Genomic DNA, 27,648 nt, shown 5'->3' on the forward strand with positions numbered 1-27,648 from the left:
GCCACATTGATTTCATGCACTTGTATGAAAATTTTTATCATCAGGAAGAAAACCTGATCATCGTGATTCCCTTGGAGCTCTGTATCCGAGTACTCTCTTTGTTGCCTCTTACCTTCTGAATGTTGCTTAGAATATGCATTTTCAAGAACTGAAGGTGTTTTAGTAGTGAGTTTTTTGTGTTTATTTATGGTCTTCATTTCCAATCCACATATGAACAGGAACTGTATTATTCCAGCTAATGCCAAATTCTTTAATCACATCTTTATGATGGGGCATGATGAGCCCTATGGGAACAAGATAATTGACTGAATGAGTAAGGAATAGTATCAGAATCTATTGCCATGACTAAGTGGTGCGCTTCCAACATCATTCCCACTCTGGATTTGTTCTTAGTGAGAGATATGGTCCTAGCTCTTCAGTGCAGCATTCTAATTTGCTCTATACTATACATCTAGATATTTAAAGGAGTACTAAAAAGTAAGAGGAAAGAAAAAATGGCACCAATAAAGATCTGCTCCTTGTCTTCTAACAAAAAAAATTAAACAGAAGCAAAGACAAAAATACAACTACTAGTGGGCATGTTGCTTCTCACCCAGCGCTCCAAGTAGATGCATCATCTCCCAACACTACATCCCTCCTCACTAGCAGTTTCATCAATGTTTTTAACCCTCTCATCCATCAAAGCATAGAGACTCTATGAAAAGGGACTTTCAACCACTGCCAAAAACCACAGAGAGTTCACTATCATCCATGGAAGCCCAAATCCTTTAAGAAACTGTGCTTTCTACTAACGCCAAAACTTGAAAATAGTGAAGACCTCAATTTGATTTCTTAGCATTTTAATTTGTCTCTTTCAAGACAACTCAAACAATATGTGTGGTAAAACCTCTGTTCAAATTATAAGGGGAAATCCCTAAGATCTAAACTACCTAGCCACTAAGCTATAGACAGAATATACAGTTATAAACACTATATAGTATCCTTTGGGGGATTTGCAAAATGAAAACCAGCTACCTCCCTTTTCACCCTTAGGTATGAGCACAACAAAAGTATATGAAAAGTGCTTGTTTTCTTCTGATTTTAGAAAGAAACAGAACAGCCTCTTTACCTTCACCCCTTTAAAAGCAGGTCGGACCTATTCAAGTTTTGCTCACTTACAAAATGGTTGCTCTTCCTTGCATAATATCATTGGTAAACTTCCCATTCAACTCATGAAAGACAAACCTAGCTTGAAATGAGACCAACAACAAGAGCACACTAAGAAAATCAGATTTAGTTAATCATTTTGATGAATTTTCATGAAAAAACATGCACAAAAAACAATTTGTCATTGAAATTTGAAGGTTTTGAGGATGCAATGCTATCCAAACATGTTTTAGAAATTTGGTTCTTGGCCCCATGTGTACCCACTTTGCCCATCCATGCCTGGAGCTAGTTGAAACTAGTGCCTTCAACTAATCCAAATACCAAACTAGTGGTGAAATGCCCAAATTCAGGTAAATCTCATTGACCCCACCCAAAAAGTTGCCTAAATGTCTTGCCTTCCACTAGAGGCTCCCTCTCAGCTCAACTTTATTAGATCCTAGAACAGCAGATCCAAAATCGTACAATTGTTACACCTTCAAGGCCGAGGAGTGTCATCAAGAAAGTAAAACAAGGGCTCGTCATTAGATCGAAGATGGTTGAAGCCCTACAATGAGTGAGTAAACTCTCCTACTCTTTGGGCTCAACTTAAACTTGGGAGGGTGTTCCCAAAGCTCACTTTATCAGGCTTTTTACATCAATTAAAATGTAACAATAAATCAAACAAACAACAACCATACCCAACGATACCTTCGACCCCAATTTTTGTCACTAGGTCAAATGTAACTAGTTGCAAAGGACCTCTAGATAGTTGATCAGGCGGGTCATCAAAATCAAAAGATGAACTCGACTCACTATGTCCTATCTATTGGTTGTTGTGTGAGTTTGTGACCCAACTGAAAAAGAGATCTACTTCCCAACCAAATAGCTTGGGGAAAGTTTCTTCCATGTTGCCTATTTGAAGGCTCGTTCCATTAATGCAATGGAAAGAACAATGCATTCCTAAAACTATAGTTGCTTCCATGCCTAACTTTGATCGTCAATCTATTATTGATTTTTGATGATGGGTTGACCTTGCTCATATACATTTTTTTGTGTATGCACCTATAATTAACAATAGTTTTGATCCCTTAAGATAGTTTCATTTATTATATGTTACACAATAGCAAGGTGCACACATGCGTATTCAAGTACTTTGGTGATGTACAGTTTTTTGTTTTATCACAATGATTCCCTAGTTTATGATAATGAAAAACAACAGCATGCTTAAAACCTAATCTAATTCAAAAAGAGATATTGTCTAAATTGAAATAATTGATCTTAAACCAATAAAGTCCAATGTTTGTTTCACTCGACTACTAATTCGTAAAAACAAAAAGGAAAGAGGCGTAGTTAGGTAGAGTATCATCAAAATTAGATACGCATTTATATACAAATCACATATTACATTTCATACAATGGACATACTTAATAATCCATTACAATGACCCACATGAAACAAAGGAATGGTTATTACAAATCATTTACAATACTTTGGGTGTTGTTACACACACCAACCCTAGTTTTATTCACACCAACAAATGTAGTGAGAGGAATTAAATAGTTGTGACTATGTAATCTTCTGAATAACTTAAAACCATCATGGAGACATACCATTAGAGAGGTGTGCATTTGTAGACCCTTTCTACACTCTACAAGATACATTTGTTCATTTACAATGACAACATTCAACATTTGAAACCCTAGAACGACTTGTAGACATAACTAGAGTTTAAGATTGATTCAACAACCAACCCATTATATTGAGAATTGACTACTTTTTATAGAATCTTCATCTCATAGCATCCAACAATTGTGGGAGCCTCAAGATGATGAAAAACATTAATGACACAAAAATCCAATTGTACCCAAATTGCATCTCTCAATCCTAATCCAAAATGTAGGAAAATTGCTTGCAAAATGTTGTAATATGTGTGGGGGGTGCAAGAGGACACATTACCACTTTGCAAATCCCTTTTCATTAATAAAGCCTTCAAATCTAGCATGTCAGATCATAGACAAAGCAAGAAATTCACTAAAAACATAAATAGTGAATGTCATGAAGAAAATAGTCTACAAAAACCCAACAACCTCATTAAATAGTATGGACCACCATTATCATTAGCGCCCTTCAAAACTAAACATGCATACATAAAAATGATTTTTGGGCACCCCTTGATTTGATTTGATATTCCAAAGCTTTCGAAATGACTTTTGGGTTTTTGAGTAATTTCTACCTTTATTGTTGTAATTAGCATGCAAATTTGACTATTGCAATGATTCCACCATGGCTATGGCATTTACTTTGACCTTCATTGTGAATCAAGACACAAAATTGGTCATTTGGAATGATCATCAATAAGTGCAAGGTAAAAACAACCATTAGATGAAACCATAACCACTTATTGGCCTCTGTTGTTGAAAATCGAATTTATATTGCACCAAAACCACAGAAAAAAAATCTTCAAGAAATGAAATGAGATTCCTAATAGCTTTCAATACCTTTCTAGTGCATCTATTCCTTTTCTAGCAATCACATGGCTTTGAGGTGTCGAAAATTGGGGATTAGGAGAAAGTCATGCTGCATGAGGGATGACTAAATGGATAAGCGTGATGAATGAAATGAACCTTGGGATGTCACTAATCAAGGTTCAAAAAACCTCGTACCTAGTAACATTTTGGGGAGAAGCCCAATTTAATAACCCCACTAGTAATATAAAGGTAATTATTGGACGGTAAGGTTTCGAGAAAATGCTTAAAAGAGTACATAGGTAAAAGAAATAATGAGGTGCCAACTCCAAAAAATGGATGTAAAATCAGTGGGTGGGACATAAAAGGTATGACGGATAGGGAAACCCTACAAGCATGCAAGTTTGACAACTTACCAAACTTGAGGATAGATGACCAAAAAACATCAAACACGGTATTTTGGGATTTTTAGCAATTTCGATACATAGGGATCCACTCAACATGTCTCAAATCTATTATAATAATGGGTCAAAATAAATCAAGACACAAAAACTAAAAAGGACTCAAGCAAAGTTTTTGCACTACAAGATTGAGTCCCAAAACACCTATCATTGTAGTTGACAAAATAGCATATAGATTGGACACTACATAATCTCCTAGCCTAGGAAGTAAAACAGAATGCTCCAAGGGAATTTTCACCCTCATCCCAAGACACCCAAAGATATTGAATATGAACAATGACAAAGTCATAAAAAGACCAAACAATGTTTTGTAAAGCATCCACGACACAAAGACAAGCTAGTATCCTATTCACAAATTTGTAACAAAAATTGTAGAAGGAATCTAACAGAAACTTGAGATCATCTAAGACTAATAATTTTTAGTATTCATCTTACCCATCTTCCCTCCTACATTAGAAAGATGATAATTTTGGGAACTAATGGGCAAAACTTACTAGTGTTCAACCTTTTAGTGATCCTTTGTTTATGGTGGATTGGGCCCCAAGCACAAATATTGTGCATGCCATATTTTTCATTTAAGTACACCATGGCACCAATGATCCTCACAATTCCTCCTCTCCAATCTCATGCCTTCCACCTTCAAGGTACTTGACATTGACCTCGATGACCACCAAAGACTAGTATTTATACCTAAATGCTACTAGCAAGTATTTGCTCTAGAATACTTGTAGCTTGACCTCATTGACCGATCATATGGAACCAACAAGAATAAAAGAGCCTCTAACTTGCTCCTTCACTCTTTCTACTCCATCATGTTGCAGAGGAGGAAGTCCATGCACATCCTAAACAAAAGCTAAGGAATTTGTCCCTAACCGACAATGGAGACAACTAGGATTACGACTGTAATGTCCCCTACTTGATCTATTTCAATATACTAAAATTGATTGATATTCTTCAATTAGTTATTAACAAAAGTTCTTATTTATTTTCCTCAATAGATGATTAATTTCATTATTCATAGTTTTTAATATAGATATCAAACCCTGCCATTTCAGTTTTAAGGGAGAATGGTCTATGCATGTTACCAAAGCGCTTAGAGACCAAATACAATAGGTTCCCTCAAAGTTTACAGATCCAAGCCCTTACCTATCTTGGGTTTATACCCTCAAGGCTTATGGGTCGCTGATCCCCACCCTATCTTGGGACTTCACCTATTGCTTGGATTTAGACTGCCCCTCTTTGGAACATCTCATTCCCATCTTCTTAAATACTGACAGTAATAACATGATTTAGACTATAAGTATACTAATTTCTGTATCATGAATATATATGAAATTAAGTATGGCTGTCATACATATTGCAGTCCATATTAATATTACAATTAATTCTGCATAAGAACATTATCAGGTTTCATATATTAAACATACATACTCAACTCATCCCCATGCATACCACCAAGGACAAAGATGTTACTGCCTGTAGCTTAATAACAGTTCTGATCTTATCAATCCATGGTGATGTTATTGGATGCTTTAGTTCCTTTCCTTTATATCTCTCAATGTGAGGGAGAGGTCACACCTCTTCATCATGCATGCCCTTTGGCAAGAGACACACCCTTTCACAGTTCACCATTAGCACCTTTTGAAAGAGTGCAACTCTTCATTATTTCTGCCCTTTCAAAGGGACACGACCTTTCATAATCAGATCTGCACTTCTTATTTAAATCAGATCCGCACTTCTCATTTTTCGAATTCTTCCCCCCCTCAAATGAGTTTCTCTTCTCCCTTTTACATCTCACGTTTGAGTGAGTCACGACTTACATTTCATGCCTTTTGACCTTTCATTAGCTTTAAGCAACTTTTAAATATATTTAATTATATTCTTTTATATTTTAATTTTAATTTTTATATTTATTCTTTTGTATTTTTATTTTTTTATTATTTATTATTAAATTATATTTTACAATGACCCTAGTGGCCCTTTTACCACCAAATCCCAATTTGCAAGTGTCACCACAGCCATCACCCACAAGCTCTGCCTAGAGTTGGAACCATATAAGAACCTAGATAAGAACTAGGACATTGGTGTATCTAGACAACAATTGGCAAACGAAGCAAAGAAAAGATTCTTATCTACTTCAAAAATAGTTTTCTACACAAAGGGGTGTAATTATGATCCTTGCTGCTCAAACCATCAAAAATGGGAGGAAGAACGTCAAAAACTAAGAATTAAGATGAGGCTAAAATTTGAGGATTTTGTCAAATACAAGACAAAGAGTAGCCACCAAACCTAAGGATTCTTGGAAATTGACAAGGATTTGATGACATTGAGAACAATAATGAGGGTGTCGAACAAAAGAAAAGGGCAGCACAATGCATCTTAAAGAGTCCAAATACTGTCCTACAAGATTTTGATCCCAATAAATTGCTAAAACCACGGATCACATTCAAAAACATACAAATCAGAATTAGGCTAGGCACGTTAGCTGAGTTATTTAGAAAGCAAAGGACTTGGTCCAAAAGGAAAGGGAATTAAAGTCCCTTTAACACAACTTAAGGTCCCCGCACATGCTTGGCATTGATCTAGCCTTTCTTTCCGTTGATACTCAAGAGAGACTTCCAGCATGCATTTCCAAAGTTGCAAATGTTTAAAACAACAAAGCAATGTAGAGGGTGCAATCTCTTCAACTAAGAAAGGGATTGAAAGGAGTCCATGCAAAACACCAAGAAGTAGACAATCCCCCACACAACAAGAACAACAAACATCTTATGGTACAAACCAAAGCATCCAATGTATAAGCACATACTCATCTTGTAGCAATGGAGAGAAACGAACCAACAAATTAATGCAGGGCTCAAGAAATTCCTCTCCAAGACAAGAGACCAATGACAAAATAATTAAAATAAGTCCAAAGACCTTCATGGGTATAAGAATCCTCGATTTTCTATTGCTAAGATTGTGAGTACTTTATTAATTTTTCATATTCCCTCCATTCATCTTGTACACAATTCCTCTTCCTTTCTTATAGTTATGCTTGTACACTCCCAACTTCCTATATACTTCCCTCATCCCTATCTCTTCCACCATAAGCATCATTATACAACCTCTTCCCTTCCCCTCATGAATGCTCAAGTCCTGTAAACTTGTTTCTCTACATACCAATTACTCCATTAAATGCTCCCTCTCCTTAGATCCCAATAATTTTCCCTCTTTGACACATCCCCTCATAATTTGTCACCCCCTTCTAGACTTTAGGTCCCAAAACTGAAACTCCAACTCTTAAAACAGAATCTCTCTCATGAGGCCAAGGTTATTGTCATGCAAATGAAATCAGTTCATCAACAAATCTTGGACGCTTGAATGTCAGCCCTATGAGAGTGGGTTTCATCTCCTAGTCTTCAAGCTCATCTTAGACTCGAGAGGGTGATCCCAAGGTAAACTTAACATGTATTAAAATAAATTAAAAAAATGGATAACCAAAAATACCAACAGCCAAACCCAACCTATTGGCTTGGCCCCAAAGCTTGTCACTGTGCCAAGAACAACCAGCTTTCTCGAAACCCCTATATAGCAGATAAAAATGTGCAAGCATAACCCTCATGATATATACTCATTTCATAGCTCTCTTGATGATAAAACCTAGATATATTATGAGATCATGAATACACAGCCTTGAGTGTTTTATTCCTTCACTACTGATGAAGTTTATGATTTGTTTTGATGAAGTGAGATTGGTTAAATGGAACCAAGACAGGCGCCTATCTTATTTGGGCTATAGGGATAGATAACACAAAGGGAAATGATAAAAGGAAACACCAAGAGATTCATCTATGTAGATACTACATCACATTAGAAAGTATTATGCATCAAACATACTTAAATCCACAAAAGAATAGCATACATCCATACGAAGAGAACACATGATTATTACAATGTTTGCAATATTTTAAAATGCTATCACATATTCACTTGTCCACTACAATCATATCAAAAAGTATGACAAGAGAGAATTTCAAAGTAAAACTAATATTCTCCTAAAGGTATACAAACCATTTTGGAGGCTTTATCTACATAATACCCATTGCATTATATCCTTCCCATGCTCCGTATCTTCACTGTTTTTTGCAATTGGACATGGTAAAATTGAAAATCTAGACAAAATCCTGCACTTGCACAATCTCCAGCTTCCATCAAAAGAACCAACCTCTCCTCAAAATGACCTAAATCCTTGCTATATACACTCTAGGGCATAACCCTAACCCATGGCATTGTAACACTGCAAAAATCAATAGTATCCATGTCTTCCACCCAAAATGGATGCCTGAGATGAATATCTCACTTGAGGAGGTACATAGGGTAGCTAGGAGAGCTCCCATGCATTCAGGGTGAGTTAGAGTGAGAGAAAATGGAGCACCATTCAATTTGGCACTTGACACATTTACTATGCCCTATTTTCACACTAAATTCCAACTATTTCTATCTTATATGGTGCCCTTTGGGAAGTCTATGCGATTCATTGCTTTGGCATCATTCTTCTGCACATGGTCGAGCCCTAACACCATTTCGTAGTACTCCCTTAGCTATCAAATTTAGATAAGGTCAAAACACCTACAAATGGCAATCTACACTAGAAGCTCAAGCTGGTTTGTCATAAATATAACTAGCATCTCAATCTGTATATCTTCAAACTCGAGATAGTCTCAAACCTAAACCCTGCATGGCACCTTAACCTTCCACATGGCACACTAAATCCATCTTATATATTATATCAATGAATCTTCCCTACATCAATTCTGGAGTGCCTGTTGGCATAAAGAAACAATGCAATATTATTATGAGACTCCCACACAAAGGCAAAGCCTTAACTCCCTCACCTATATATTCCTTCAATGTCATTGAGCTTAAGGACAAAACAATCATTAATGACCACCTATCTCCAATGAACAACAAGAGTGTCAAAGACATCATCTCACCAAGCTCATCGATACCATCGAGTCCCTTGTCCTGTACATTGCATGTCGTATTCATTATACAGCAACCTCATCATTATCGCTTCACAAAATTTACCATGTTGTAGGAAGGTGTGCATTGCTATTTTCATATTTCCAACATATACAAAGGCTCTCACTTTATTTTCTTCACCTAGCTTCTCCATAGTCACATCAAGCCTTTTGTAAATGGTATATGTACATGCAAACCTTCAATGCATATAAATGCCATATCCATGTGCCTATCAAATAGCCATACATGGGCATGGCCCCTTATCAAGCCCCAATCAACACAAATGCCACTTTGTATATACCCTATTGGCCCCATCTAGCATCATCAGAAACACTAGATATCATTAGCCCTTTGGGCTTACCCTTGTTGGTTGACCATGGAAGAAGAGGATTAAGACCTACGATATCCTAAAAAAATATCATTACAATGCCTTGCCCATCAAGCCATTAAGCCATCGGGCATTTAATTGGTTGCTTACACCTATGGGATGATTGTAGGTGACTCTCTAACATCCTGAAATATTAATACCATGTCACTTAGAATGTCGAGCACACATGTAGTGTCGGACCATTATACATGTATTGGACAACACACCTTGTCGATAACAAGGGACATGAACATGAAGAACCCATCATTTCATAAAAAAAAAGAACATCACTCTATTGCGTCAAGCAACACTTGGGCATCAAGCCATCAAACTTCATTTGATTCTCTTGCTAGTTGGACCAAGAGCACATGACTCCTCGAAATTCAAACACACTAGGATGTAAACATTTGTTTAGGCCCTCACTACATTATCTGACTTACTATGGAAATGTTGATAGACCAGGTTTATGGAAATTAAAAGACATTTAATAAACTCCCTCATGAATGGATCATCAACAAAATGTAAAGTTGTAACATATGAAGGGGAAGCTATGTCGAGGCTTTGAGGGGGTCCCTATGCATGATTCACAGACCCTACAAACATACATTCTTGGGAATTAAGGATTTGATTTACAAAGGTAGCAACCTCACACAAGGATGTACATATAGGCAAAAAGACAATTTGGGTTCACAAACAAAAATTTTATAGGGCCCTAACACTAGGTATGCTATTGTTGACTCCACCTTCCTCCCACCACACTCCTCATTCACCCCCACTTTCCCCCAAACAAACATCCAATCATCCCAACTCTTAAACCATGACAATCTTTAGTCCCCCACCCCAACCCACCCCAAAAAACAAAAGGAAAAAAAATCTACATCTCATTGCAGCTGTAATTTTCAATGCCATATTATAAGATTAGCCTTTAAGTTAATTAGCAAAATCTAGCAAGATAAAGAGCAGCTTAAGTTCCAAAGAGTGCTATATATATCAGCCCATGTGCTTCCTTAAAATATTACATGCGCTTTTTAAATAAAGAATAGGCTCTTGCCACATGTCTTCTCCACGGGACTTCAAAAGAAAACTAACTCTAACACTCCCTCAAAAATTCACCCCATAATAATTGTCATTTGATCAAAGTCGAACAGTGTGGAAGAAGGAATCGGTTTTAAAATTTCCTTCATGAAACATACTAAGGATATTGTGGGTACTGCCACATATCAGAAAAAAGACGAATTGAGGATGTGTGGCAAACCCACATGAAATCAAGAGACCCCAAGATCTAACAACTCCCCAATAAAACACCCACCCTTCACCACGACAACATGATCCAGCGATCAAAGTCCTCCCACGAATATTATAATCACTATGCAATACACAAATAATTCCAAGCCATGTGGCCTCTTCTTTGTGGTCCCAAAGGAATCCATGTATCTTTTAATTCTCATAACCATTCATCTCAAGTTGGGTTGTAGATTAACCCATGATCTAAGTAAAGTGCCCTTCCCAGGAATCATACAATTTATAGAGTAAGACTTGGAGTTGAATTTAGAAAAACAATTTCACATGGAGGAAGATCAACCATCCCAAGCACCCAGACTAAAATTTTTTAATCTTATTTTAACATTTTGAAACTTGAATCAGTTGAAACTTGAAACTTGAATATTATCTTTTTTGCAAATTATGAATATGATATTACATTTATGATTTACGATATATCAATATCAGAATATTTATTGGCATTGGCAATTATGGATTTATGATTTATGATTTATCTGTTATCATTTATGTATCATTGTATGGGAAAGTTAAATTGTATGTTTCATATTTGTATGTTTGAACTATGAACATATATAATTTTGATGTTTGAAGTTTGAACACATATATATAAAAAAAAACTAAAATATATATGTGTGTGTGTGTGTGCACGCGCGTGCGTACGGACGAACCCGTACCTGTACCAAAAAAAAAAAAAAATTTGCCGAATCCGCGAATCCGTACCCGAATCCGAACCTGAATCTGAACCGGAACCGGTAACTTAGATAAAATTGATCTCTTTCTTTTTGTGTATATCTTTAATCTTTATAAGACTCATTGAGTTTTTAGAAGCTCAAAGCTACAATAATAGTCTTGCCTCAACATTTTTTAATTCCATGTATCTTCTAGCCTTCAAGTGTAATTGTGTAAATTGAAACAATTAATGAAAGATCTTGTGGTTTTATCCTACTCTTGTTTGGATTTACTTGAGCATATTGAACTAGTTCACCATCTTTTATGCATCTATAGGCTATGCTTACACTATATAGTATATACTTTAAGAATAAAATAAATGTTACATGCTTTCTGTTCTATTAGACAAATCATTATTGATTCTTCATTTTCCTTTTGTTTCGGCCTAATTTGTAACATTTTTCTCCTGTAGGAAAGTATAATTAATTAGTAAATGTATTAAGATATAGGTGACTCAGCCCACTCTAGAGGTTGTTCAAGCTTAAAGAAACTATATTGAGCTTTCAGTCTCAATTTGCAAAGTCAAAGTCCCATTCACCTAATCAACAAAGGATTGCCACCTATCACTTCATGAATGACAAATTAAGAGAGTCCCATAATGAAATTGGTTTTGGGGAGGCAACAAAGGGATTAGTGAGTTACTACATGAAAAGTTGCCAACATCACAAAATGTCAACTTAGTGAAACCTCAGCTCCACAAATGAAATGGCAATGCTGTTTGTTGATACCAGACAAAGAAACACTAACCCAATCCACAAGCACCAAGAGTAGAGAACCAGGAGACTATTTTATTACGGAGGGGTGGTGTATATAGTTTCACACCAATTACGTCAGATGAATTAGTTGCAGGACCTGTTATTATTAGTTCAGTTATTGTTTTGAAAAGATATCAATAAACGTTGCACCTTTATATATTTATTGGAGATATATAAGATCATAAAATCCTCTATTGTAATCTCTAGCTGTTATTTGCTTCTATTGCCATTTGACCATTACTTTTATATTTGTAACTCTTTCATTGATTTAATTCTTTGCATTACTCTTAAGTAACACAGTGGACAGAATGTATGTAATCGACAGATGGTTTTACCCTCGGTGGGCTCCTCTTCTAGGGGGTAGGAGGATCAGAATAATCATTTGTTACTTGACTCCCCTGCCCTATAATATGAAGTTTGTCAGCCTCTCTTTTCATCTGTGTTGCTCTTGTGTCTTTTGCATGTAAATCTTGTTTCATGCAAGTATGATTTGTAGCACACAGTTCAAGCACTTTCATTCATTGGAGGTGGTCAATGGTGTAAATTGTTCATGGAAAATGCAACCTTTTGCTCCTTAAAGCTCTAAATGTCACCCATACTGTGGGGAAAATTTGCATACACCAAATTAAGAAAGGAACTTTGCATTTCAGGACTTGGTCTTTTACAATGCCATCCAATATTGATTATTCACGAGATAAGGGTTGACCAAGACTTCCAATATTGGGCACTTCTACATCAATCAACCCACTAGGTTCATCCCACCATTTTTTGGCCGATCCTCTTTGTTTATGTAACAGGTTCCCTTCTTTATTCGCTCCCCTCCTTATTTCCACCTCCTAAATCCATTTGTTTAAGCCTTTTGTAATTTTCCCTCCATCGACAATTCAGACTTTAGCATGGCAAAAATGTCCCACCTACATGTCCACTCTTCATTTGCTCTCATATTAACCATTCAAGCTTCCTAACTCATTGTCGCCTTTCATTTTTGGCCCCTTCTAATTGTCCCTGGTGATTACTACCGTGGGAAATTTTAGGATGAAATCCATGTAAAAATAAAGGTTGCTTTACTCCTAATTGGACAGCAACCAAAAACACTTTATTCTTCTAATTTAGAGTTGTCTTCTTTCTGCTCTTCTATTTTTTATGAAGAAAATTTGAACTGCAAGATTTTGATCTACTAGTTTTCCTAGGAGCCTACCATCTTCCAAACTGCATTTTTTTGGATTGGATTCCCTTGAGGATTTTCTCAAACTTGATCTTCAATCTTCCAAATTGCCTCAATCACAATTTCATAAGCTCCATAGGATGAGGACCAATGCATCAGTCACCAAACCTGCAACTTGCAAGCTAGAAGGATCAAGATGAGATTCTATCTAGTCCAAACTATTGAATATATCTTATTTGCATCACATAAGGGAGTTTCAATGACAATGCATCAATACTACAATTAGAAAAGACTAATGTTTGCTGGGTATCCCTGCCACATGCACAGTTGCTTTAATTAAGTTACTTGTGTTTCATTGCACTGTTTTCATTGATCTTATATTAAGAGAAAACATTCCTTGTCATCCATCTTGTTTGGTCCCCCTATGATTAAAGTCACCGAAATGTGTGATTGGTATTAAGATTGTTCATCCTTTTTCAATTGGCTCTCAGGTCCCTTCCTTTTCATGCAATAGGAAGGATATCAAGCATAAAATATGGTGAAGAATTTGCAAATTCATCCATAATGAAAATGTCACACAAGTATATAATAAAATAAAGATAAGAACAAAGTGATTCCTGTCATCATTTATAATGGTAAGGAAATCAATTACAAATTTATGTAACCCAAGATTATCATTAGCTATGGAGCTACTGAGGTTTGAACTTGAGGAGATTTGATTAATCCAACTGACCTCAAGATTCACTCAGCCAAGTGGCAAATGAAACCCAACCCTGGCTAGGAAAATCAGCCACAGATTGCTAATACACCTTTAGTTGGGAGGGAAGAAAAGTCTTGTCTCTAACAACAATGAATGCAATCATTAGCAGAAATCCTAGGAGGGCATGTTTTCAATGATGAGAATGATCATAACTCCAGAATATCGTTTCAAAATCATGTTTGAGTTGCCACTCCACTGCTTAAATTAATGCTAGTTACCGATCTTGATAGCTAACATAAATTCCTTGTTAACAACTTCAACTGCTCCTAATATTAAAGCTAAAGAGAATTGCCACTTTATTGATATATCCACCACAAATAAATATGAGAAACACACTGACAAAAAAAGCTAATGCCAGTATTGCAGCACATTTAATTCTAAGATATCCAAGCAATAAGTGAATCACCATTTAAAACTGTAGGCATACTATGAGCCCAAGAATGATTTAAAATCAAATGATTGATATTGCATAAAATTCCACCTTCAATTCATGTAAAAGATATAATTAATATTAGAAACATATACTTACGTTCCACCTACACCCCCTATTGTCTCTGAACTGATTGGATGGAATGGAAGCTCGCAAATTGCAACCTTGCACAGAAAAGGACCTATAGATATTTAATTCCTGATCTAATAAAAAGTATAATAACAAAACCATTTTTCTCTGTAACTTTATCTACAACAGAATTCATGCTACAATAGGCAATTCTCTCAGGAAACAACATCAAGAATGTTAATATCTTCGCACTTCATCCAAGATGTGATAATAAGTAGTTACTAAAATAAATCCAAAATTCAATCATATAGGCTTCAGCAGTTAAAAGCAGAAACCCTGCAGATTTCCATGGAGTACATACTCTTTGGGATAATATAATCAATAAAAGCAAAAATTTAACAACATAATATCTGGAGCCAACAGTGTACAAATTAGATTAGACAGCAAATGCAGATGCCCAGATTAAAGCATTTTTAAGAGAAATATGGAGTATTTCATTCATGATCTGACATTGATCTAAAAATCTTTAATTCAAGTCCAATTCAGTCAGAATATTTTTTCCTTCAAATAAACTTGTCAAACAAATTGTTCAATCACACAGCTAATTTAATCACACCATAATTCCCTAAGGATGCACCCCAAGGAGGGAAGAAATTGAAAATGTCCCCAATTCATCCCCTTTTGCAGGAAATAGTTAGCAACATATAATTCTTCCTTAGCAAGTCATACCTTACTAGTAGACAAACTCCACCAACCCAAGATGAAAGATCATGTGGGACTTGCATTGGTCCCTTACCAACCTCAAATACATGTTTGTGCAAAACATGCATGCATAAATACATGGAAATCCACTAGTCCATAAAACTAGCATGGAACCACTTCCAATCTTCGCCTAATGGTTGTGCAAATATATGCACAGAACTATGTTTAATTCTGCCAATTTGATAGAAAAGGGATTGTGCCACTAGCATGGATTTACTTCCAACATCTCACACAAGGTTGGGCAAACAACAAGAACAAAAAATATATAACAAAGCAACACATCAAATGACCTGAATATCCTAAAATACATTTCTTGATCCCCATCTTATATGGAAGGGATCAAAAGGTGATGCTTATTCATCAAGTAACTTGGTCGATAAGCAACGCAATATCCATTTATGTAATAAACATTAGAATGAATTATAAAATCAACAGTTGTCAAGCATGATATCCTATGCTCGCTTAAGTTTCCAAGATGGGAATGACAGGGGACAGGGGAACACATATTTGGGACGGGTTTTTTTAAGGCCATTTTTTGGGAGATGGCAAGGGGCAGCTATGAAAAAATAGTTAAAATTTTAATATATAAGGAAATTTCAAATATTCATATGATAACCTTGATCAAGCATTCATCATAGACATTATAAAACTTTAGTGAACATGGGTTATATATATATGAGTTAATAAAGACATGTTTGACTGGTGTGTGTATTTAGGTAAGGGATTTATTATTGAAGTTTTCCTGAAGCCTTCAAGACTACATATTCTGTTGTCAAACGCATTAACAAAGAAGAACAATTAAGTAAAAAAGATTACTAGTTACGTTGCACTTTGGCCTTAGCTAGGGTAGTAATAGATGGGATTGTTCTATGAGTTGTCTATTGTAATGTCCCCACTTTGGAATAGAATTTAATAATAAATAATATTAAAATAGAAAAGAATAAAAATAAAATTTAAATTAAAATATAAAATAATATAATTAAATACAATTAAAATATAATTAAGATAATGAATGGTCAAAAGACATGGAAGGAAAAGTTGTGACTCCCTCAAACATGGGATATAAAAGGGACAAGAGAACCTCATTTTGAGAAGGGGATAATTTGGGAATCAGAAGTGCAAATCTGATTTAAATAAGAAGTGCAGATCTGATTGTGAAGGGTTGTGTCCCTTTCGAAGGGCGGAAGTAATGAAGAGTTGCACTCTTTCAAAGGGTGCTAATGGTGAAAGGGTGTGTCTCTTGCCAAAGGGCATCCATAATGAAGAGGTGTGACCTCTCCCTCACATTGAGAGATATAAAGGAAAGGAGTCAAAAGCATCCAGTGACATGATCATCGATCAGATTAGATCAGAACTATTATTAAGTTACAGGAATTGGCAGCCTCCTAGTAAGGGACATTTCATCTATGCAAGGCATGATTGATACATTTTTTGCATTATGAAGGGCATTTCCTATCGACAATGAATTGAACATGCCAATTTTGACAATCTATGAAACAAAATAATCCTTGACTGTGACTTTGACTATGTCATGCCCCCAGAAATTGCAGCATTCCAATTTGTCCCTGCCTTGTAAGACAAATCAAAGGTTAACTAGATGACAGTAAGGCAATAAATTAATGGAAAATCAAAGGGAGACTGACCTTACAAATAACCCTAGGTGAAATAATTAATGGAAATTCAAAAGGCCCGACTGAGTTTATTATCTTTGCTAGCCAACCTGTTTGGTGCTTGGGTTAAATTAAATGGCCGACCTCCATTATGGAGCACCCAGGTTTGGGCAAGGGTTTGGAAATAATAATAATTATATAATTAAACCTGGTTGCTAGCTGACCTGTTTAGAAGGGTTGCAAATTTTGATGAAGAGATGTTATTTAAAAGGCATAAATAAGAGGTGTTTGTGGATCATTCAGGCATCCATTCATTGCATAGTATTCCTATTCCAAGAGCAAATTTGCAGCAGAAAGAGAGCAGACTTAAAGCAGAGATAAAGAGGAGATAAGGAAGAGATTTCAATAAGCATCGAACCAAGGAACAGAAATACCTATGCAGCAAACAATCAAGGAAAAACAACTGGATAAGGATCGAGATTCATAAATAGCAGACCATTTCTGATTACACCAGCAGTCAGGCATAGAGGTAAGATCAGGAGTCATTAATTATTGCAGGCTATAGCAGTATTATTCATTGTGGATCAAATATAAGGAAGACAAACGATCAAGACAGATCAAAACATCTGCAGCAATCAATAAAAAGAAATACATATACAGATCAGGGAAAGACCATTGTTGAACAGCAAGTACAAACTGGATCAGGCCTATAATAAATCAGATCCAGACTCAATATATCAGACAGATAATAACATTTATCATTACCTTTGTAGGGTGAACCCAGAAGGGGACATTACAGACTATGAAGATGCAGAGGTCTGCAACCACAGAGATGATTTTACATTTTTTATAATCATGATTAATCATTGGTCTATTACTTGGTTAGGCTTATAGTGATTTGAGGGCAATACCCCTAGGGGAGTTGAGGAGCAATGCCCCTCATGGGAGTCAAATAAAGACTTTCAAAACCACATAGACCTTCATGGTAAATACAATTTTCATAATTCTTTAGAAATATTAGATGGGCATATCATAAACCAAACAAGCATTGAAAGGTTGTAAGCTTTTTTTTAAAAAGTAACTAAAATGTTCCTTGGTAAGTAAGGTTCATTCACTTGCAATGATAGCAAAAAGTTCCTACTTGCAATGTCTGACTCAAAACCTGAAATTGCACAAAAAGGAAGGAAAATGAAAACAAAAGCCAACTAAAACTTGGACAACGATGACAAACACACCCACTGGTGATTTGACATTAACAAATACGAGTTTTAAACCTCATAAAATGTGCCTTAGAGAAGAAAACTACAAATTTTGAGTAAATTTGTAGGGGTTGTCAATTTTTGAAAATTTAGAAATTGAGACAACACTCAAGACCAAAAAAAAGCCCTGACAGAAATTCTAAAAAACAGGTTTTTTGGAATCACTGAGCAAGAGGATGAGATCACATGGTGTGCTTCTATTGATGGGGGGTACAAAGTTAGGTTGGGATACAAACTCAAGGAAGCTATCATGGATGACAGTAATTGGCCAAAAAGCTTATTATAGGGAAAGCATTGTCTCCCCAAAGCTGGTGTTTTCACATGAATGGCCATATAGGGAAGAATTCTAACCTAGGACAGATTGGCAAAGGTAGGAACTCCTGTTCCGGGTATATGCCCTATATGCAAAAGCAATAACGACGATGCGGACCATCTACTCCTCACTTGTCTGTATGCAAAGCCATGTTGGAAATAGAGTCATGTTGGAAACACTTCACCATGAAACTCAATCTGCAGATGCCTTTTCCTAACAAACTGAGAGATTGTTTCAATATGTGGTCTAAATGGCACAAAAAAGGTGTATTTGGATGTCTATGGCAGATTATTCCCTCTGCGGTTGTGTGGGAAGTATGGAAAGAATGTAATAGAAGAATGTTTAAAGCACAGGCAATGCCCAGTGAAAGCCTAATAAAGAAGATTGAAGCCCTGGTGGTAGAAATTGCCAATACGGCCGCCAATTATAAATCAACAAAGGACAGCTCCTTCACCAATTGGGATTGGGAGATGACCAAAATCTTCGAAGGATTGATGACCCAATCAATTGTGCATACTACCAAGGGAAATGCAAATCGAAAGGAAATTAAATGGCCCCCACTTGAGACGGGCTAGATCAAAGTCAATGTGGATGGTGCTTCAAAGGGAAATCCAAGTCCTAGCGGCATTGGTTGTGTGGTGAGGAATGAGGAGAGCAAGGTGATAGTGATAGTTTTGAAACCGATTGGGTATACAACCAACAACATTGAAAAAATGAGAGTTGCTCTAAGGGGATTAGAGCTGAGCAAGGAAGCAGGGGCAGACGAAAGTCATTTAGAAGGAGATTCTCTCATCGTGGTTAATGCAATAAGAAGGAACAATGCACCAAATTGGAAGATGAGTAGGCGGTCGGAGCCAATCAAAAAATTGATCAACGATCTACAAGGTTTTAGAATCAACCACATATACAGAGAAGGGAATGATATGGCAGATGAGCCAGCCAAGCGTGCTACGAAAGGGAATGACAACAGAGAGGAGGAATCATAAATTGCAACATTCAGATGGATAGACACTCTCACAAGGCCCACAAATCATTAGATGCACAGGCCATGATCACCATTAGCACGGGTGACATAAGGTACAGAAATGTGAATGGGTGTGTTTGACCAGGCAGATGTATTTATGGGAAAGGTAGTACGTTGGAGTGATTACCTATCCAAGTATTGATGAAAGCGAGGATGCGGAGGATAGAGTGGCATTCGTGTGAAGTGACATTCACAAGTTGCATGGACAAGTGAGATCACTGGGGTGGCTGGATGAGCAAGCACGAAAGGATATGGCGATGATGCATTGATGACTTGGTGTGGGGACCCACCAAGTCATCGAAAAAAGAATGAACCAAAGAAAGAAAAAAAAATGATGTTTGATTTTAATAATCCAATGTTGGCGGCATGCTTTGATTGCGTAGGGAATGTATTAGGATATGGAGCACGGGTGGTGAATTTTTGTATTGAGAATGGCATATCGCACGATCGGGATAGGCAAGCAAAGTTGGCAAATATCCCGTAATAAATAAGCAAGATTTGGAAGACAAAAAGGGATAACAAAAACATAATTTCTATATTCATGCAAAGGAGTCATTGCGAGTGATGGGCAGCTATTTAAGAGAAGGGCTAGGTGGAAGAATTTCATAGTATCCCATCAAAATTGGAGCTTGGCTGAGTGGTAGTGTGATACAGAAGATAATTACGCCCATTCTATTGGAAACCTCAAAGCAACAAATGGCTATTTGGGGGAAATATCGGACAAAAGGCTACTCTATGTAATGGAGACCAATCACCCCCTTGTCCTGCATGTAGTGAAGATCCTAGGGAACGAATTCTTGAAAGCGTATCACCACTACAGGGTCAATGTGGACATCCCAGCCATGTTCTTAGCAATGCTAGTCTACATGGGTGTTAGTAAGCTGAGGGCGAAGAAGGTGTGCCAAATGATTTTCCAGCACACTTTCTTGGGAGAAATAGATGGAGTCTTGGACAACATAGATGGGAATTTTCGCATCCCGTTGGCGCGGAATTATTACATGTCGCTGGGCGGAGGAGTAGAAGTCAAGAAGTATCTAATTGTTCAAACCCTGGAACCAGAGAGGCTGAAGCTATGCTGGTTGGAGAAGGACCAAAATATTGCCTTTGTTCTGATAATCACAGGCATTGAGGAAGGTCTTGAGAAAGGCAAGTTCGAAAGCTATGTCTTGAAGGAAGGAATAACTGGTCGTAGAGATATTGGCATTAATGAGATGGGTAATGAGGATGGGGAGAATGACTGGGGTTTGGGCTTGGCTGAAGAATGGATTCCAAACGATGCCAGAGATGTTGAAGAGATCACTATTGGTCAAGCTCATGCATTATGTGGACCGGAATGTCCTGTGGTTGCCAAAGCATTGGCGGTGCATAAGGTGTGTGCGGAGGCCAAGATAGAGTTTGACGAAGACTAAGGAAGACTTCTATTTTTCATGCATTCCTTTGTGTTGATTTCCTTCTTTGTGTCTATGTCAGTTCTGATGGGGTGTAAGCCCAATTTTGAAATAGATTTTTTTTGGTGCAGACTGTTATTAGGTACAGATGTTTATGCCCAGTTTTGTTACTATACGGGCTTCCTCAAGTATAGGTAGTAAAGGAATGTATAGGAGTTAGTGGTGATAGATATGTAAGCACACAGATAGGTGATAGCAAAGGTATATGTGGGATGCAGTGGAATATCCCTATGCAAGTAAACACATTGTAAAAATCTTTTTATTAATACAAGGGTGCTGCCCCTTAGCAGCTTTTTACTGATCAAAAAAAAAAGAATATATATTAATAGTTATATAATAAACTATAAATTAAAAATAATGTAAAATCTATAATGTACATATTTATTTTTTTTTTTTTTTTATGGAGGAATCTCAAGTTTCAGCTTGGTCTAATCTCAGAGATAACACTTACAAAGGATCTCTTCCCAAGAGGCCATTTTCAAGGGGGTCATCATTCCCCACACTTCAATTGTTCAAATCCATGAGCTCAACACCAACAAAGGCAAAAAGCTTGCGAGCTAAATGGCCCAGAACCTTGGTGACTGCCTTACCAATGGAGTGTTTCTACCACAACACTAAACGTCCGAAGACATATATAATATATATAGATATAGATATATGATTTTTAATTTATAATTGATATAGTTAATTTTTGCTCAACATATGATTCATTATGTAAGCAATATATCCAAAGTGCTCAATGACAACAAACAAGCTTACATACTTGTAATAAAATAGCCTCCAACACATAATCATTAAAATTTGTCTCTACCTAAAATAGTAGTTGCAAGCTAGATATTGCCAAAACCAATGGCTTGCTAATCTTTAACTTCAACTAAATAAATGCCTTTTGTTGAATTCTACCCCATATAAAAGACTTACAAATTGCCATCTGACAATATAAAGCATTGCAACTGTGGAATATGATTTGATAAGCTTTCTCAAATATTGAACTACCCCCAGAAAACTCCTTGCCTCGATCACTTCAAAATGGCTTCCACTTTTACATAATTCCTAACAATAGCTGGATCATTGTTTGATAAATCTTGATCTCCGCTACATCATTGACTTAGCTAATGTTTGATCTCAGACTTAGACAACTATTTGATGTATCTGGTGACTACCCTTTTAAAAAGTCAACTGAATATTTTTGCCTATGTAATCAGCAATATGAATATAAACAACAAAAATCTATTTTATACAATTCATTGGTTAAACTCTATTTTATTTACTCTCTATATCTCTATGCTATGGAAATGCCCTTACGTTTTTTTTTAAAAAAGTAGTTTGTGTCTATTTTTCTACAATTTCTTATGATTTTTTATAATCCAATTTTTTACCCATTTTTTCAAAAAATCATATACTTTTGGATTGCAGATTTTTTCCTCAATTGATTTGTACTACAATTGTGGAACATGATTTGATAAGCTTTCTAAAATATTGAACTAACCCTACAAAACCCCTTGCCTCAATCAAAATGAAATTCTTGGATCACTTCAAAATGGCTTCCACTTTTACTAAATTCCAAACAGTAGCTGGATTGTTGTCGTTAAGTTTTGATCTCAATTACTTCATAAACTTAGCTTATTTGATCTCAGACTTAGACAACTATTTGGTGTATTTGGTGACTACCCTCTTAATAAGTTAACTAAATATTTGCCTATGTAATCAGCAATATAAATATAAACAACAAAAAAATATTTTCTACAATTCATGGGTTAAACTCTATTTTATTTGCTGTCCATATCTCTATGCTATGGAAATGCCCTTCAGTATTTTAAAAAAATAATTTTTGTCTCTTTTTCTATTTTTTATGATTTTTTCAAATCCAACATTTTCCCGATTTTTTGTACTTTTGGTTTGCCGATTTTTTCCCCAAACAATTTTTGCTGTTATGGGACTCACTTGTTTTTATTAATTGCTGCCCTCCATGTGATTACTTCTGCTCATTGCTATCCTTGCTGTCTGATCGCTCATTCTTAGTATAGAAAATCATGAAGTCTTAGAGTTAAGGCAATTTTCTAGGGCATAGATGTCTTCCTTTTGGCGGGGGCATGGCACAGGCAAACCTTTAAGCAGAAAAAAGAGCTTAAAAAGTGGCAGAGAGAGGAGATGGAAGCCACTGGTGGAACTAGAGAGTCTTCTCCTATTCCTCCATTTTGTCAATCTTTGGGTAGTGGCAGTGAGCATTGGGCCTGGAGTTCGTGCATCTTAGTTAAATTCATATATTTTGTCACGCACTACTCCAAGTTCCCAACCATCACTTGAGAGCATGTGTTGGAACAAAGATAAACATGATGCAGATAAAAGTGCAATTGGAGACTTTGAGTTTTATTGAATTTTCTGATATAAAAAATAGTAAAGGAGAAATTTTTTTATAGATTTTTCTAATCCTAAAATACACTTTGATAAAAAACACCTAAAGATGATACCTATCATATGGTGTTTCAAAACTGGGTGAAACAATACTAAACCAGCAGATCGTACAACTTAAAATATAGCATATAACTGCAAAATAAGGTCAGCAGTAAAATCAAACACTAGACTATAAATATACTCCCCATCAAAGACAGCAACTAGACTTCTAAAAACAGCAACATGCTTTTATCCAAAACAGCAACTTATCAATAGAATAACCAACTGAAAATTAGCATGTTCTTCAAAGGCCCGATCTCCGATGTCCATTGAAATGATTCTTGTCATTCAAAGGAGTTTGATTGAAGCAGCTATAAAGGAGATTCTGGGTGTAGATTATTTGGACCTTGACATGAGGATCCATGTTAACTCAGAAGTGGCTTCTTATTTTCTTTCTAATCTTCTCTGATTGGTCAAGAACAAGGCCACAGTGAAGAAAGTAGGGGAATGCCTGATATTGTTGGAATTTGAAGGATATTTGTATGATTCTTGAATTAGACTCAGATCTTCAGATGGAAGAGATCCCTATCTCTGGTGTGGAGTTCAGGGGCATTGTTAATGAACAAACAGAAGAGTTGTGATATGTTTGATTTCAAAGTTTTTAGTAACCGTTCCTTCTAGCAATGTCTCTCTCGGATCGTGAAAGAATTGCAAAGGCAAGGAAGTTGGCTTCTGCATTGCTGCACATTGCATGGTTTGAGGCTCCTAAGGTTGGCCATTGCTCTCAAGCAGCAGGGGTGGTAACACTTTATAAACAACTGTAAATTAGAATTTTCTTGGCTTTTAATCTTTCCTTATTTTAGGCCTACTAGGTATTTGTGGCTTATGACTGGGTTGTTTAGACTGATATAGTTAGAAATTAGTAGGTGATGAAAGTGGTTAGTTTCTATTTGCCTGGTGTCTTAACACTTCTCGGGCATATGTAATGAAGATATGTGCTGGTATTTCATTTTTCAAAGTTAATATGATGGGAAAGGGACCATAATTCCTTATCACAAAAAAAAAAATTATCTTGAGGTGCTTTCCCATTTGAACAATCCTAGGCAAATGATCTCCCTTAATGAAGATTCGAGAAAACCTTGTGAAATCCAAGGGCTTTAGATTGATCTTATTGGATAGAAATTGATGAACCAGTTTTTGTTTTGTTTTTTGAGTCTTTAGACCATTCATATATTGGATTTACTAATTTATAAATTCTTTCAGCTTTTTGACTTATTTTATTTATAAACCTTGTAAAAAAATTATTTTGTGGAGTTCATTTATATTCAAAAAACTATCTTGAGGTGCTTCCCCATACACATGTACCCTATTTCTGAAAAATGGTATGCATGTTCCCCTCTGCCGTCTCCAGATGACTAGTTTATTATTATTCGTCAGAGGCCGAGAGAAAGGGAGAAGCCCAAACAGTGGATACACTAGTAATTTCGACTTTATTTGAAATAGTCCGTCAGCTTCTCAGCTTGTAAAGATCGAGATCGCATGTTCAAATCACAAAATTAAGCTTTTGAACAGCCGGCATGAGAGCCTACCGGCTGACGTAGAAAAAGTTCCGAAAATTGAATCTAAATTCACATTAGGTGCTACAGTCCCAGTCCTGATGAATTATTTTTTGAAATTCTAAAATTACAGGTCTGGAAAGAGTGATGTCGAAAATGATAAGAGCAGTAGTGTATTAACCTTGGCACCGAAGCCAGCTGCAGTGCGGGCCGAACGAACTCCACCGCTCCCTGCACCGATCACAAACAAGTCGAAGTCGTATACGGCCTCCTCCACGCCGTCCTTCAACATCATTTTCCTCGCCATTTGAATATTCCTGCGAAAACCCAATCAATACATCATGAAACCCACCTTCACTAAAAAAAACCCCCATATTTTGCAAATATCATCAAATTTGAACTTGCAAAACCTTATATTTTGTATTCACGATGGTGCAAAAAGAAATGAGAAGCGAGGAGGAATGCCCAGAGCAACTGCAATTGCTTTTTAATGGCAATTTATCCGCTCTGTTCAGATTCAATGTATCCACTCTTCAGAAACAATGGCCTCAATTGTAACTAGCCACCTGGTCAAATACGTCGCCGCCTTTAAGTAGCCCGAGATCGTCAAACGATCCCCACAAAAATACTGAGAAATGATTTTCGTGTACGAGCTTCCTTGTAATCGTCTCTCTGTCGTGGCGTCAGATTCGATCGTGTGGGGTTAGTTATAATATTGAACGGAAAAGACACCTTCCTAAAATATCTCGGCTACTTCAGTCATTAAATTAATTGAGAGAGATTGGAAACAATAACTAATTGAACTAAATGTGATATTCAGTTGAATTTTGAATGGAGGAAAAATGATATATCCTAAGGGTATACTTTTCTTTAAGTATCATTTATCTTTAGGTTTCACATTGTGAACTAGTTCTTATTTGAACTATTAACTCATGTTTGTCTTGTCAAAATTAATTTAATAACTTTTCAGCAAGGATCAAGAATAGCAGACACATGTACAAAGGATCTCGAATGATGTATGTTTATGTAGTATTATGGTAATGTTGTTATGATGCTCTCATAAATATTCTATGACAATTCTTTTGATAACTCTACCATATTCTTTATGATTTTAGTGTGGTTTCAAATGATCAATGGTTTTTTTCAAATACAACAACATTGCACACAAATAGACACAAATGTTCCCTAGGTTGACTTACAATGACTAGTGAAAAAGTTTGTGTTGAATTAAACAAAATAAATTAAATAATGTGATAATCTTATTTGTAAAGAATTAATTATTTAATCTAGATAAGATGCAAATTAATAAAATATTTTAAAAAAAAAAATACTCACCAATTATGTAGACACAAATTAACATGGGGAGATAGGGACAAGAGGGACAAGCAGAATTTTTGACTAATTATGTTAATAAGGAAGCAAATATACTTGAAAAGTGGGGAAAAGAGGAAAGTAATGACATGGATAAGGACCCTTTTATAGTATGTCGGAGTCCAACTATTAGACTTGCAAGTGAGAATGAAGGAAATATAGACTAAGATGGAAAATAACAATTGATATGAAAAAAATAAAGGAAATGAAGTCTACTTTGGAGAGAATTGTCGTTGTGATAGAGGGAATTATTCAAAAGGCAATGATGAGAAATGTGTCTAGTCACTTAAAAATCAAAAAATAAAGGAAGAAGTAGGGAAAAGAAAGGGTTTCTCAAAGGACCAAAGACACCAAAAAGAAGGCTAAGAAAAAATGATATATTCTAAGGGTATGCTTTTCTTTAGGTATCATTTATCTTTAGGTTTCACATTGTGAACTAGTTCTTATTTAAACTATTAACTCATGTTTGCCTTAGTCAAAACTAATTCAATAACTTTTCAGCAAGGATCAAGAATTGCAAACACATGTACAAAGGATCTTGAATGATGTATGTTAATGTAGTATTGTGGTAATGTTGTTATGAAGCTCTCATAAATACTCTATGACAATTCTTTTGATAACTGTACCATATCCTTGATGATTTTAGTGTGGTTTCAAATGTCTGAATGAATTTCTTCAAATACAACAACATTGCACACAAATAGACACAAATGTTTCTTAGGTCGACTTACAATGACTAGTGAAAAAAGTTGGTGTTGAATTAAACAAAGTAAATTAAATAATGTGATAATCTTATTTGTAAAATATTAATTACTTAATTTAGATAAGATGTAAATCAATATAATATAAAAATAAAATAAAATACTCACCAATTATGTAGACACAAATTAACATGGGGAGATAGGGACATGAGGGGCGAGCAGAAATTTTTGACTAATTATGTTAATAAGGAAGCAAATATACTTGAAAAGTGGGGAAAAGAGGAAAGTATTGACATGGATAAGGGGGGAAAAAAATTATGTTTGAGTCCACCTGTTAGACTTGCAAGTGAAAATGAAGGAAACATGGACTAAGATGGAAAATAACAATTGCTATGAAAAATAAAAGAGAATGGACTCTACTTTGGGGAGAATTATCTTTGTGATGGAGGGCACTATGCATAAGGTGATGATGGGAACTATGTCTAATCACTCAAAAATAAAAATAAACAATAGAAGAAGTAGGGAATAGAAAGGGTTTCTCAAAGGACCAAAGACACTAAAAAGAAGGGTAAGAAAGTGCAAGATAAAGAATATTGGGAGG

General features: G+C 35.9%; 1 protein-coding gene across 1 annotated transcript in view; it reads right to left on the minus strand.

Moving 5' to 3' along the window:
• LOC131063618 (glutathione reductase, cytosolic) overlaps window positions 1–25,779 on the minus strand; it is a 186,736-nt gene extending 160,957 nt beyond the window's left edge. The window contains exons 1-3 of the mRNA XM_057997498.1: window positions 25,386–25,779; window positions 25,157–25,292; window positions 14,640–14,704 (exon numbers count right to left, since the gene is read on the minus strand). Coding sequence (XP_057853481.1) covers window positions 14,640–14,704; window positions 25,157–25,282 — 191 coding nt within the window. The 5' untranslated portion in view covers window positions 25,283–25,292; window positions 25,386–25,779. The remainder of the gene's footprint in view (window positions 1–14,639; window positions 14,705–25,156; window positions 25,293–25,385) is intronic.
• Between the last annotated feature and the right edge of the window lie 1,869 nt (window positions 25,780–27,648).

Source organism: Cryptomeria japonica, chromosome 4 (genome assembly GCF_030272615.1).
Source record: "Cryptomeria japonica chromosome 4, Sugi_1.0, whole genome shotgun sequence".
NCBI lineage: Eukaryota > Viridiplantae > Streptophyta > Pinopsida > Cupressales > Cupressaceae > Cryptomeria > Cryptomeria japonica.